This window comes from Bactrocera oleae, chromosome 3 (genome assembly GCF_042242935.1).
Source record: "Bactrocera oleae isolate idBacOlea1 chromosome 3, idBacOlea1, whole genome shotgun sequence".
Lineage (NCBI taxonomy): Eukaryota > Metazoa > Arthropoda > Insecta > Diptera > Tephritidae > Bactrocera > Bactrocera oleae.
Genome location: NC_091537.1, coordinates 72,657,772 through 72,673,426, shown reverse-complemented (window position 1 = coordinate 72,673,426; position 15,655 = coordinate 72,657,772). Strand labels below are relative to the sequence as shown.

Genomic DNA, 15,655 nt, shown 5'->3' with positions numbered 1-15,655 from the left:
TCACAGGTCCAAAACGTGAAATTAGGCGGTCACCAAACGTGTCTTTCAATAAATCGATTGTGGCACGAGCTGTGTGACATGTTGCCCTGTCTTGTTGGAACCACAGCTCCTGGACATCATGGTTGTTCAATTCAGGATGAAAAAGTTAGTAGTGCGCGATACGCATTCCGCACAGAACTATTATTTTTGAAATAAAATTGCACTATTTGCAAGCATTGTTCAGGCGTGAACCATGATGAATTGCCAAACCAAACTGAGAATAAATCACTTGACAGCTGTTAAAGCGGTCGCCATATTGCACAGTAATGCCAACTTAAAGTTCTATACCTCTAAAAAAACACCCGTTATATATATATTTAATGGAATGTTATTCGACAAAGTGATATGAATGTGGGATGAATGCCTCTGTAAAAATCTGACCAGGTGTATCATAATATATAATGTGTTAAATTTTTTGCTTGCCTAAAATTACATAGCATGTATATATTGTCATTATTTCTAGCCAGGATGTAATATAGCTTACTCTTCCTTTAACGGCAGGAGATATTTCGTCTTAATATCGGCCACTTCCAACTAAGTGATATGTTGTAGAGATCAATGATATACATACTATACATAATAATAATTTTTCTTTTTAAAATTAATTGCCCTAAGTGTACAGAAACCATCGAAAATGACTATTTGACACTCATAATGACAGAATTATGACAAATAGCTTCAATTTACCGCTTTTTATTAAATATATATCAATTTACTTAATACTATAATATTTCCGGCTACTCCTTAGAATTGATACTTGATGAGATTAATGCTTCACGCTTCAATATAAAACAACAAACGAAAGCAATTTTCTAATTATAAATGTTTACTTTAGTTAATTTTATTTTTGCTGTAGCGAAGCACACTAGGGAACCTCTGGCTATTTAATAGAATTTATTGAGTCCATCACCAAGCGAAATTCCCAAATTGAAACAAATTGAAAGTAATTTAACCGACGTTGCACAATTTTCAATTGTTTATCACACTTAGAGGCACTGCATTAAATTCTGCTTAATTAATTTAGCGAATAGCATATAATGACAACGTTAAATTACCGCTAAGCTGGAATACAACGACAGTGATTTGTCGCAATCAAGCGAAAGGGTGCGATGATAATTTCATAAAATTGACATTTTACATTAGGATGCACTTGTCAATTGGAGCAAAGCAAAATAAGTTTCCAGTTTATCATTGCTAGTATGTACTAAGTAAATACATAACATATCTATTTGTGTGATTGTCATTAGTTGTAGATGTGCGAATTGCAAATGCAAGCAAAAGTAATTAGGAGAAAAAAATCTCGAAACGTGACATTTAGCAAATATTTTGGGTTATACATATGTATGTGTGTATATATGTATTAATTTGTTTATTGAATATTTACTACAACTTAACAATCTTGACACAATATACTTTGTTGTTTAAGTAAGGGCGCACTAAAACATATTATGTACATATAATATATGTGTACAAATGTTGAAAAAAATACAAATATAGTCCGGTCAAAATACAATAGACAAAAAATAAGAGTGAAGTTACATAAATTTAAAACAAGCAGAAAGTTTGTGAACATGTTCAAAATATAATTCTAAATAAGATACTAAAACTCCTCATCGTTTGAATATGTGGAAAAACAAGAAAAAACTGCACCGAAACTAGAATACCCTTCACAAATAAGGAAGTTTCCATACAAGAACTTAAATTTGATTGGTCAGTTTATATGTCAGCTCTATGATATAGTGGTCCGATCTAGAAAATATGTTCGAAGAATATAGCAATGGCTTTGATAAAATCGCATGACAAATTTCGTGCAAATAACTTGTCAAATAAAAAAGTTTTTCATACAAGAATTTGGTTTTGATCATTCAGTGTGTATGGCAGCTATACGCTACGCTATAGTTCACTTATATATTGACAGACGGACATAGCTAAATCCTACCTTTCCTTCTGTGTGTTACAAACTTTGTGTCAAATTTAATATACCCTGTTTATGGTATAAAAATTCACAGACTATTTTGTAGGGTTTATAAATGCCTCTAAGATAGACACAGGAAAACGAAAAAACTCAATTTTTTACAGTTTTTCTTCGATAAGGGCGAAATCGCAAGGAAGGCGGAATGTGAATAGTAATTATGGCTCGAATATTATACTCGAATAAACCAATAAAATAATGGAATGCGTCGAGTCCGACGATTCAGTTTTCAATTGCCCCGGAGCTAAATATTGCACAAGAAACCGTTTGGAATTTTAATTTAAATGAAGCTAAGGAAGCTCGATAGATAGGTGCTACACGGGTTAATGTAAAAAAAAAACTGGTGCATCGGATTTTCATCTGCGAATAGCTGTTGAATCCCAACAAAATCGATCCATTTCTAAAGCAGATGGTAATTGCTAAGAAAAGTTGGTCACTTACGACAACGTTAAGCGAAAACGGACGTGGTTGAAGCGCAGTGAGCCCGAGCAAACGTTGGCTAAGCCATGATTGACGGTCAAGAAAGTATGGCAGAAAAATCTGGGATCGGCAGGGAATCATCTACTATAAGCTGTTTCTCTATGGCCAAACTCTCAATGCGGGTATGTACTGTCAACAATTAAACCTTCTGAAAGAAACAATCGCTCGGAAGCTAGCAGCAGTACAACGTCAAGTCATACACATCGATAGTGAATCGCCAGAAGCTCCGAGAGATTGGTTGGAAGGTCCCACCTCATTGTCTGGACCTGATAACAAGTGATTACTACCTATTTCTGTATTTGGCGAATTGGTATGCTGGTGAAAAATTCGTCTACGGAGAAGCTTGTGAAAATCGACTGTCCCAGTTTTTTGCCATCAGGGACGAAGGTTTCTAAGGGAGCGGCATTATGAAATTATCTTCAAAATGGCAACAAGGTACCACGACACTGTGCATACGGGTATTTGATATAACTATGATATATAGAACCTTCAATGCAAAAATAGTGGACTTTTTTTTATTAGACCTCATATTATGGACAGTTATGGTTTTAACACAAATGTACTAAAAATCTAGATTCTTGTGAGATTTGGCCATGAGAAGTGTACACCTCCATTTACTTTTGGATTCATCAAATATGTAGGGATTGTAAAAGTGTATTATTAGTAAAACTACTTCCATACATATGCATATAGGTGAATGTACATACATATGTAGACAGGTATTCTAATAAGAACTTAATATGCTTAATTACACACCCTTTTTAACGAGAAAAATACTGCAATTATATTTAATAGACAATTCAATTTAAACGAAATTGTCTATGTACAAATGCATAAACATAATTATAAACAGTTCTTCAATGTCTGTGCTAACTAAATATTAATTTAATACGTTTTCTATTTATTTCTTATGGAAAATTTTCTTTTGAACAATCAAACTACTACATACCTATGTATATAGTGTGTAGATGAAAAGATGGAAGTGTCGGTATTCTTTGTGAAATACCTAACAGTACAATAAATTTCAACTTTAATTATTTATTGGTATATTTCACCAGAAAAAATATTGTATTTTATTTCTATATTGAAATGAGGCAATCAACCTAAATGGACTGTTTATAGGAATTTACAACAAAAAGCCGATCTTTGGGAATGCACTTTTCACAGGTGCATTTCTTATAGCGTAAAAGAGTATAAAAAATATTTATTTTAATTTTGATCGGTCAGTTTGTATGGCAGCTATTCTTTGGAGCTTGTAGCGCTAACATGCTACCAGTGAATAATAATCCATGTCAAATTTCGTAAAAATATTTTGTAAAATAAAAAAGTTTTTGTTACCAGACCTTGATTTTAAGAAATCAGTTTTTACGGCAACTATATGTTATAGTGGTCCGATATTGGTTTCTTCAAATTAGCAGTTTTTTGGAGAGAAAAAGACGTGTGCAAAATTTGTGATCGTTCTCTCAAAAACAGAGGTACTAGTTAGCGTATATGCCAACGGACAGATGAACAGACGAACGCACATGGCTTAAACGACTCAGCTGATCACGCTGGTCGATTATATATATACTTTGGAGGATCTCCGACGTACTTCGTGGAAAACTTAATTTACCCCGTTCAGAGTATAAAAATTAATACATTTTAAGCGAGTTTGCCAAGCTACTAAAAAAGTCCTTCATTGCTGCAGTGATTGCGGCCTTCTCTTTGGCATAAGACATTCAAACTATAAAATTATCATTCTGTAAGGTTAAATTAAAATATAACAAAATGGTGGACTTTAAATATGAAAAATTAGATGATTTTTGGCCCACCAAAATTACATTTTTCATACGATCAAAAAACTGGAGGATCAAAAAAAATACAATATAAGCAAGAACAAGTAAGGAAGGGTCAAGATCTTGTGTAACCAAAAATTGTATACTCTTTTAACTTACAAGGATCAAAACCGGGGAAATTCTTACAGGTATTGGCAATATTAAAAACACAATTTAATTTATTTTTAGCACCAAACTATTCTTTATATTAGGTATATGGGAGCTAAGAGAAGTATTGACCCCATTTTTGACATAAGGGTATACCTAATCTTCTTATTTATGTTAGGTATATGGGAGCCCGATATTACCAATTGTTGGCGCAAGGGCATCACAAAAAAATTCTCTGATGCCCACATATTTGGTGTCTGGAAACTTAATGTTTGTGTCTCTTTTATTCTGCGAGTTATCGCACTTTTAGTAATTTTCAACATTATGTTATATAGGGAGTGGGCGTGATTATTATCTGATTTTTAATATAAATATATACCGTGATTCCGTATTAAGCGAGAGTATAAAATTATCGGTTACACCTGAGCTTAGGCCTTCTTTACTTGTATAAAATAAAGATTCTCCAACACCTGAAGGTATTTTGCCGGGTTTGATTCTTCTATTGTAAGTTGCAATATTATAAAATATTTGGGTGTATATAATATACAATAATACATTTAGCACTTCCTTCTATGTTAACATCATTTCGACCCTTCATGATGTTGAAATACAATATAAAGAGACCAATATTTATAATTCACACTTACTTACTCGTCAAATTACCATACACCATATTTACTTATAAATTAATTTTAAATTTAGACACTTAGACACATTGCTCTATACATACCTGAAACCTGGAATAATAAAGTTAAATACCTAAATGTCTCATCGGCAAATCCCCATATTTTACACCAAACTTTAAACGAAGTTAACTGAATGAGAATAATGATGTTAATTATGATATACAAATTTAATAAATTGACTAAATAATTCAAAAAGCTTTGCATCGGCACGAGAGTCGGGTCAACGTAGCCGAATTAGAGCCAGATAAATGCTAACCAAACACTATAAACCAATTTTTTAACCTAACCTCCACAACTATAAAAATTAACTGCTTAAAACTGCGATCCGATAGTTTTTATCAGATGTATATATATATATATTTACTTCTCTATTTTTTCTATAATTTTACATTTGAACACGGCTGGGATTTGAACCTACAAGCCAACCAGCGGTGGTCGCGCATTCAACAACTGCGACATAAAACTTATTTTTATACCTTGACCATAGGAAGGCCTATAAATTATATACACACATCAGCTTGACGAGCTGAGTCGATTTAGCCATATTCGTCTGCCTGTATATACGGGAACAGTATTTGTATCAGTTTTTGAGATATCGATTTGAAATTTTGCACACGTCCTGTATTCCTCAAGAAGGTGCTAATTTTTCGGAACCGTCGGTATCGGGCCAATAAAGTAGCATATAGCTGTCATACAAACTGAACGATCAAAATTAAGTTATTGTATGGATAACTTTTTTATTCGACAATATATTTTCACGATATTTGGCATAGCTTGTTATCTCCATATAAATTGTTCATGTCAGACGACTATGGCATATAGCTTCCATACAAATTGGCCGATAAAAATCGAGTTCTTGTATGGAAACTTTTATAATTGTGAAGGGTATTATAAAAGCATATCGGTGTAAACAAAATGTACTTTTTTCTTGTATAAATGAACATTGTAATCAAGGCCTGTAATGATCAATGAAGCAAAACGAGCACACGAAGGTTAATTATTGCCAAGGACGGTTAGTATATGCCTTGAACGTCTAAGCGTGTATAAGTAATTTTTGGTTAAATATTGAACATTTTTTTTAGTTTAACATAACAATTTTTTCTGATTTTTAAAATCAAAAATTTACTAAATAAATTTAGCATAATTTACGATGGTATGTGGTTTCATCAATATAATGGTTATTTTAGATGTAACAAATTTCTTCCTTGGAATTTTATATGATTTTTTTAAGAAGATCTCGATGGGCGGCGGTGATTCGGGCTATGTGAAACATAAAAACAAGAAAAAACGGTAACTTTGGCTGCGCCGAAGCTATATTAATCTTCACAGGTGCATTTCTTATAGCTACGATAACATATGAATAACTAAATTTGCAAATGTAACTGGCTAACGGAAAACGTTTTGCTAAGTCTTTCTAGCCCTGTTGTTTGATATAAATAAGCTTCAAGACGAACTAAGATCAATTAATAAAGACAAAATACCTTTTATGACGGCCTTCATCTTGATTTTGATAGGTCAGGTTGTATGAAATCTATTTCTATAGTTTTCCGATCTCAGCAATATATTCAGAGATTGTAGCGTTGCCTTGAACAATAAACTGGGTAATAGTAGTGTTGTTTTATGATTTTGCCACGCTGATTCCAAATCTGTAGTTAGTTTTTCTCCAGCAGCTCTAGTTTTCGAAATAAAGGTATGTTTTGGTACGAAATATATATTTTTATTCAATATAATCTCCCTTAACTTTAACACACTTATTCCAATGATTCTCCAATAATTTTATGCCATCCCTATAATAACTTTCTGGAAGCTCTGCAAAATACTCGTCTGTGTCTGTAATAGCTTTTTCATTCGACGAAAAACGCTTTCAACGAAGGAATTGTTTCAGGTTTGTGAAGAGGTAGTAGTCGCGGAAGCCGAATTAGATGAATACGTTGGGTGCTCAAGCAATTCGTACTTTATTTCGTTGAATTTTGACATTGTTAAAATACCTTTGTGAATGGCATTGCCTTGATGAAAAATGATTTATTTAGTGCTGTAAACCAGGTCTTTTCTCACAATTTATTTCATCCAGCTGATTCAAATGGTTGCAATAATATTCAGAGTTTGTTGTTTTACTTTTCTGCAGATAATCAATCAACAAAATTCCTTTTGCATGCCAAAAAACTGATGCCATAACCTTCTTTGTTGATCGTTGTAACTTCACCTGCTTGTAAGCTGAACAATTAGCTTCAGTCCACTGTAAACGTTTTTGTTTCAATTTAGGATCATGGTGGTTGATCCAAGTCTAATCCATAGTTATAAAACGACGCAGGAAATCGGTTTTATTCTGCTTAAAACGCTCCAAATTATACTGAGAAATTTGTTTTCGATCCAGTTTTTGTTGAATTGTTAACGTGTGCGTACCTTTCCAAACAGCTTTTTCATATGTAATTCTCCATTTAAAATATGAAGTACTCGTTCATGTGAGATGCCTATGGCCTGTAGTCTGGAGACCAAGAAATTTTACACAACCCAAATAAATTCAATCCACGCAGATTTCTCCTTATCTGTCATACAATCAGTAAAATGTTTGTCCTCTATTAGTTCCAACTTTAATTTTTTCTGAGCTCAATTTCGGAAATATTTTACTGATATATTTAAAACATTCCCCATCTTTGTTTAGTGCTTTTACAAACTGTTTTATCAGACCTAATTTTATATGAAGAGGGGGTAATATATTGTGGTCTCTGACTACTAGAGGAGCATCCATCACCTTCATAATAAACGGTACTAAATTCACTCTCAAAGGCGAAACCTTTTTAGTCCAGTGTTCTGTCTTGGCTCGGCTATCCCATAAGCACGTGAAACAGGAGTATTTGGTATATCCTCCTTGTTGACCTGAATGTAAACTATTTGAATCATTTAAACAAGTTCTTCTTAATGTAGACAAAGCGGTTTTTTTATGAAATTTAGTAATTTTTTGCCCTAAAAATTAATTTAAATAAGCCGAGTAACGATATTTCTAAAAGTACCTGTATAACTAAAACTAGAGCTGCTAGAAAGAAACTGAGGGTAGATTTGAAATTAGCGACGTAAAATTAGTAAAAACAGTTTAGAAAACAGTTTAGTAAAACAAAAAAAGTTGAATTTTGTTTACCAGTGTAATATATGCTAAATTTCGTGAAGATAATTTGTCAAATAAGAAAGTTTTCCATACAAGAATGTAATCGATTAATTTGTTTGTGTCTTGGGTAGAAAAGGACGTTTGCAAAATTTTCTATCGATATCTCTAAAACTGAGTACCGACGGACGGGCGGACATGGCTAAATCGACTCAGATCGTCAACCTGATCATTTATATGTACATACACTTTATAGGGTCTCCGACGTTTCCTTCTGGTTGTTACAAACTTCGTGGCATACTAATAATCTCTGTTCAGGGTATAAAAACCGGGATTTTTATTTACTAAGGAGCTATAAACTAAGCTATAAACCTTTACATCAGTTTTTTCGCAAAATATTTCAATTAAATTTTAGCAGTAAATCACTCATAAAAAAGTTTCTGCATAATATAATATTACTCTGAATAAGTGCGATAGTTATCGGATACCATCCAATTTGACGAATGCATTTTTGAGAAAAAAGCGTTTAAAGTTTACTTTCAGAACTGACTGTCCCTAACGCTTCAACACTACAGTGCATTTTACAGGACGTACTTTTTTATTATTCTACCGCAATGCCTAGTTTAAGCCATTATAAATGTTTGATTTTTTGAAAATGAAATTTAATAAATAAATAAAAAAAATGTACCTTTACAGAATTAAATATACTTTTTTAATCGGTGATTTATTTTGAAAAAATAGGATTCCCGTAGCCGATATCCAGGAGGACCTCCGAAGAAAGGTTTCTGGCGGTGAGGTGCGTAAAATTATATCAAAACCAAAAACCAAAAGAATTATTAGAATATAGACAAAATTTTGATTTTTCAGCTCAAAAATTATTATTATTTGCAAATACGCTCACATCTCCGAAACTTTTCGCCGGATAAACTTCAAATTTATTTGCTTATCTTAGAATTTTCCAAATATCTGTACATTCGACTTGCATATTAGCAAAAAAAATTTGATTTTTTGAAATTCACAAGTGGATATATTCGCCCAAGGATTAAACTCAGTATTTTGTCCTTTAATGTTAATACAACATACTGCGCGCTCTGTTTACTTCATTCATGGTATGACGTACAACAACAGCGGTTATGAGATGCTGAAAATATACTAGCTTAACATATTTATACACATGCTAACGTACATTCAAGTCGTTTATACTATTAAGCTTTATGTAATGCGTAAATGGTATAATTACGATTGCGTTCCGACGCGCTGCTGTCAACAAACAAGTCGATTTCGTTCGTAACCGAAGTTCTTCAATGCAGAAGCACACTTTTAACTGCTAGCTTTTGCTCTCGTTGAGACTTACGCTGTCTCGTGTCCAACGCTTCTTCCCACGACACGAAAGCGTATGCGATGCGTTTCCGAAACACTGTCGCTGCTACTGCGCGTTGCGCAGCACGTTTGTTTCATGCTCGCCGAGGGTAAAAGCAGTCATTCGGTTATTCGCCCGCATTTCCGCCTATAAGCATATACGCATACACACAAACAAATATATATGTGTATATGTAAATAAATTCATACAAATGCATGGATGTAGCAGGTAGACTCTAAATATACTTACATACATATGTTCACTATTCCAGCGCGCCCAAACGAACGCCAGACTATCTGACTAGCAGGCTAGCCGATTGGCTGACTGACTGGATGTATGTGACTGACTTAGTTTTTTAATTCATATCGGCAAGCAGACAACGGCACACAACCCTCAACAATCAGCACAGTCTTCTTTAGGCAGACAAACGTGCGAGACGTTTTAGCACATTGTGTTCCGTCGCTCAACGAAACGTAAACGCGGCTCTCTACTTCTACTTGTACTTTCCATTGATCACACGACGCCACCTAAATACTCGTAAGAGTCTATTAAGCGGTATTAAAGCTAACTGAAATCAAGCAATTCAATTCAATTCACTTGTTGCTGCTCTCAAATAAACAACATCTCATCCGTCGTCGTGAAAAGAAACAAAATATCAAACAACAACTGCTCCCAGTTTTGTTTTTTTCTCTAAAACGTTTTTATTTTTCGTTTGCCCGGCGTAACTATTTGTACTATTATTGTTATTTATTGCGGTTGATTGCGGTTGTTGATATTGTAGAAGTGATTTGTTTGATTGTTTTTGCTGAGAAAGTGTCTGTTTCCTTACAGAGTACTAATATTTACGGCAGTTTAGTTAAATAAAAAAAAAGTTCCACCCCCGAAACGTCGGAAAAATGAGCTCACACCACTGGGGTTACACCGCTGAAAATGGTAAGCCAAGTTCACATTCTATTACACAGATCTAGTGTATTTATTGGTTTGAAGGTTAAACATTCTCCCAAGGCAAACAATCACAATCTGTTTGTCATATATAAAAGTATGTGAGTGTGTACATAGAAAGCGGAAAAAATTAAATCATAACATTTACTTACACCTTATCTATCTTCTATGTCGCGCTTTGTCGCGTGCGATTGTGCAAAGTGATTATTTGTTCGCCGGATAGGCGCTCGCTATAGCGGCAGTCGACAGACGGACAGTTGACGCATAATGCATGCTGCATTGCTGGCGATTTCACTTATATGGCATTAAATGCCGATCGGTTGCATAAACACGACTTTGAGCGCACATTTGCTTGTTTCATGTGGTTAAATGTTAGCTGTAAATATGTAAATATGTATTATGCATGCACGAAACATATACATATATACATGCATATATAGATATGTACATTAGGCATGTGCTTTTTAATTAACGAGTAAAATAAATTATTGGAGGAAAATTTTAGTTATAAATATTTTCAAACAAATAAGTATCGATAGTTGGGCTCAAAAATCGATTAAAATGTATACAAAATGAAATTCAAAGTTTGGTAATAAATGTACTATTTACATAAAGAAACGAAAGAATATGCTCAAGCAATCAAAACGTTATATTATTGAACCCTTAAATTAATTAAAAATTATAAAATACCAGAAGGTAAATTAAAATAAAGAAAAACCATTAACTTCGGCTGCACGGAAACTATTATATAATACCATTCACAGCCAGTTTGCATGGCAGCTATACTTTTGCTATAGTGGTCCGATTTGAACAATTTCTTCGGAAATTTTACTGTTGACTTGCATAATAATTCGGTCCAAATTTCATGAAGATATCTTGTCAAATAGAAAAGTTTTCCATACAAGCACTTGATTCCGATCATTCAGTTCAACTATACGCTATAGTGGTCCAATATCAGCGATTCCGACAAATGAGCAGCTTAGTGTAGAGAAAAGGACGTGTGCTAACTTTAATATCAATATCTCAAACACTGAGGAACTATTTCGCGTATATACAGACAGACGGACATGGCTAAATTGACTCAGCTCGTCATGCTGGTCATTTAGATACATATTTTTTATGTTCTCCGACGTTTACTTCTGGGTATTACAAACATCGTGGCAAACTTAATATACCCTTTTGAGGATATAAAAATTACGAAAGCCGCAAGGCACAGAAATATTGCTGTTTGTTTTTATTTTATTAGTTGTATATAATCACATCCAAAATTTATAGAAAGAATAAATTAATAAAAAGTTATTTAAAGGTTTTTAAATGGAATTATCATAAAAATTTATGCTGTATGAAATAATGAAGCCAATTTATTTTTTATATAAAAGATAATTAGAAGTTCTTGAAAAAAAATGTTTCAATCGTTTTCAGTTAGTAAATATTTTTTTTATATGAAACTATTGTTTTTACCAGCTTTTATTTTATAGTATTTCTCCTAACATACTATAATATTTATTCGAATTTTTAGGTTCGAAAACATGAAGGTTTTAAACCTCTTTCCCCCTCTTTTGGTGAATAACTAAGCATAAAATCGTATTTTTCTAAACTATTTCATGGCACAAAATGTGTTAAATTGTGCTGAAAAATTATAGAACAAATATATACGAAGATTTACACCAAATAGATAAAATTACATAGATCCTATTAAATTATGTTATAATAGCAATATTTGGATTTTTATAAGCAACTTTACTGTTTTCAAGTTTTGTAAATTATTAAATAACAAAAATTAACTTATGCTAAGCAAAGCAATTAATACAAAATTTACCATAAATATTATCTACGTCAGCCCGCCAAAAATGTTGTATTGGGCATTCATGCTGAAATATGTACATACATAAGAATGTATATACACACATAGCTATGGGCAAAGATCACAAGCATTAAAATCCGTAATCAGTAATCAAAATTTTCCATAGTTGCTTTTATTTCTTTAATTTCTAATTCTATGTGTTAATTTTCTGCGTCGGGCAAAATCGACCCCGCTTAATATAAAGCCATAGATGTACGCGTGCTTAAATACAAACGTGAAAGTACTTGCTATGTATCTCGTGACTAAACGTGCAGTCAACAATGACTACAACCTTTGCTGTTTCTATTGAACTTTAGAATAAATCTTAAACGATTTTTTACAGGTGTTATATAATGCAGTTACACAATTAATTATGCGCGTGAAAAAAACGTTAAGGAAATAATTTTACTTGGTATTAAATACACAATACAGAGATAACTAACTTTTATATATTGAAACTAAGTATTATCATCATTTGTTTTAATTTGAACAGCTTAAAATGAGAGTTGGAAATTTTAAAATTTTTTTTTTGGCAATAGTATTTATTTTCTTCTACACCAGTATCTATAATATTTGAAATCAAAAAACAAAAATTTTTGCATGAATATCATTGGAAAAGGAAGAGAATATAATAAAAACAATAAAAAACGTTAACCTCGGTTCCACCGAAGCTATAATACCCTTCACAAATACAAAGGTTCCTTACAGGTACTTGATTCCGATCGTAAAGTTTGTATGGCAGCTATATGCTATAGTGATCCGATCTAAACAATTTCTTTGGAGATTACATTGTTGCCTTACAAAATAACCGAATTTCGTGAAGATATCGTCAAATAAAAAGGTTTCCCATAGAAGTAATTGATTCGGATTGTTCACTTTTAAGGACAGTTATATGCTATAGTGGTCCGATAACGGCCGTTCAGACAAATGAGCAGCTTCTTTGTGAGAAAGGGACAGGCGCGAAATTTAGATCGAATGCTTAAAAACTGAGGGACTAGTTCATATATACAGACGGACATGGCGAAATCAACTCAGCTTATCATGCTGATCATTTATGTATACATTTTATAGGGTCTGCGACGTTGCGTACTGGGCGTTACAAACTTCGTGGCAAACTTAATATTCCCTGGTTAGGGTATAATGAAAGGAAAAAGAATATTCAGGAGAGCTGAAGTGGAAGAAGGAGGGTTAAGTCTTTAGGGGTGTAAAAAAACTGTATCTCGACTTCCCAAAAAAACTTACAAGTTTTATGAAAAACGTAGCTAAGTTGTAGGTAGTGAAAAGATCTATAACTTTTGTATTCCCACTTTTTTCAAACAATCTCGCCATTTGTGTGAACAATTTATATAATTGAGTTTTTGGTTTTTATCTTTTTGTTTTCTTTCACAAAATTTGAGGTAAACTAAGCTTTTACGCTTTAATACTTTTTTTGAAAATAAAAGAAAAAAAATTTTGCGAAAAGAACCCTTTTTTGTAAAAAATAAAAAATAATTGTTGAAATTGTTTTTTAGGTTGAATCACTTTTTTGTTTAATTAAATATAAAAAAAAAACTCTTTTATAAAATAAAATTTTTAATTTTTTATAGAAAATTTTTATAATTAAGCCTTACTGGAAAATTTTGCGCAATTTTTTGAAATATATTATTTGACAATTTTTCTCTAAACTAAAAGCAAAAGCAAAATAAAATATATAATTAAATTAAACAAAGTTAAAGTATTTGCTTACTTCCTTTGTATGAGTCAGCTGCTTGCGTAAATTAAACTTTAAGGCGTTGTGACTTAATTATCTATGTTATGAGATTTAGATAGCTCAAAAATGAATTCACCTTGTTTTCAAAACCACTGACTCAGATGATTTGTCTAGCCCTATTTGCCTATCAGCACTTTCTTTATAAAAAAACAAAAAAAAAATACTGTTCTTTGTTTATTCAAATTGACTAAAATTATTCATAAAAAGCTGCTAATCAATTTATTTACACTTAAAATATACGAATATATATCAATATGCATGAGTTTTACAAAATAATACTGTTGATAAGAATGGTTTAATAGTATTATGTCTGGAATTTTCCTTCAGCATTAAAATTGAATTCTTAATATATAGATAATTGGGGAAAAAAATTTTGAAATTGAATAATAGATATGCTTAAAGGTACACGAAAAAATCTATAATAATTACATAGAAGAAATATTGAATAACTCCATTATCATGCGTTCACCAGCTTATAATTAAAATTAGACACTACAAACTTATACATAAGAATGTTTTTTGATAAGAGTATAGTTTATTTTAGAGGTTCGTAAAAAAAAGTTTTGTTTATTGATATCTGCATGTTTTTTTCAACAGAAAAAAAATGTTATAAAAATTTTTTTCATTTACATTCCATAACAAAATATTTAAAAAAAATAAATAATTCTTTAAAAATACGAAAAATTTTTTAGCAAAACAGCTCAACTCGGCTTTCTTTTATTTTTATAATATCTGCTCTAAAATTAATAATTTTTAAACTTAAAGGAAAGACTTTCTAAGCAATACATTCGAACGCGCTTAATGGGAAACCTGCTAAAAACTAAAATTTTAAAATATTATATACGATGATTGACATTTTCAGCAACAATCGCTCAAGATTGTTTATACAGACAATCCGGTTCAAAATTTTCCATTTTATTGCAAATCAAATTATAATAATTTATTGTTTCAAATTCATTATCTCTCATTGCGTTTGGGTCAAAGTTGCAACAAATGTCTAGTCGAAATTAAAGATGGATCAAAGTATATATACATATGTACATATGTTTGTTTATATGTATGTCTTTGTCTAATTGTTTCACAATAAGGACAATTCAATAACTGATTAAATATTTTAATGACCCATCCCATCTGGTGGCATTCTAACGAATTCTGAATCTTTTTGCTGATTAATATACATCTTGGCGTATAAGCTTGGCTAAAATTATTAGATTTTCTAAGGATATGTTAGAAATAATGTCTCGCTCCCTCGTGGCACCCTACGCTATCTTTCTCTTTCTTCTTACTCTTTCAAATAAATTTTAATTCTTAATTAACATCGATCTGAAACTTTGTACACCTTTTTTCCTCCCCAAGAAGCGGAACCGCTGATATCGGACCGCTATTGAATATAGCTGTCATACAAAATTATCGATAAATATAGAGTTCATGTACAGAAAACTTTTTTATTTCATGTCTTCATGAAATTTGGCATGGAATATTGTCTAATGTAATGCTACAATCTCCGTATAAATTGTTCAGATCTGACCAATGTAGCATATTCAAACTAGCCGTTTAAAAT

The 15,655-nt window shown here is 32.1% G+C and overlaps 1 protein-coding gene and 1 long non-coding RNA gene across 3 annotated transcripts in view; one reads left to right on the top strand and one right to left on the bottom strand.

Moving 5' to 3' along the window:
* Positions 1 to 8,823: 8,823 nt before the first annotated feature.
* LOC118680731 (uncharacterized) lies at positions 8,824 to 10,773 on the bottom strand. Of its 2 annotated transcripts, XR_011395457.1 has the most exons (5): positions 10,654 to 10,773; positions 9,809 to 10,579; positions 9,403 to 9,706; positions 9,219 to 9,340; positions 8,826 to 9,177 (listed from the first exon to the last, which is right to left on the bottom strand). It is a non-coding gene; the product is annotated as an uncharacterized lncRNA (long non-coding RNA). The 2 variants fall into 2 exon arrangements; XR_004976346.2 differs by having other exon boundaries at positions 8,824 to 9,340; positions 10,654 to 10,768.
* Positions 10,391 to 15,655, top strand: part of CAH1 (carbonic anhydrase 1) — a 27,544-nt gene continuing 22,279 nt past the window's right edge. The window contains exon 1 of the mRNA XM_014233456.3: positions 10,391 to 10,492. Coding sequence (XP_014088931.1) covers positions 10,456 to 10,492 — 37 coding nt within the window. The 5' untranslated portion in view covers positions 10,391 to 10,455. The remainder of the gene's footprint in view (positions 10,493 to 15,655) is intronic.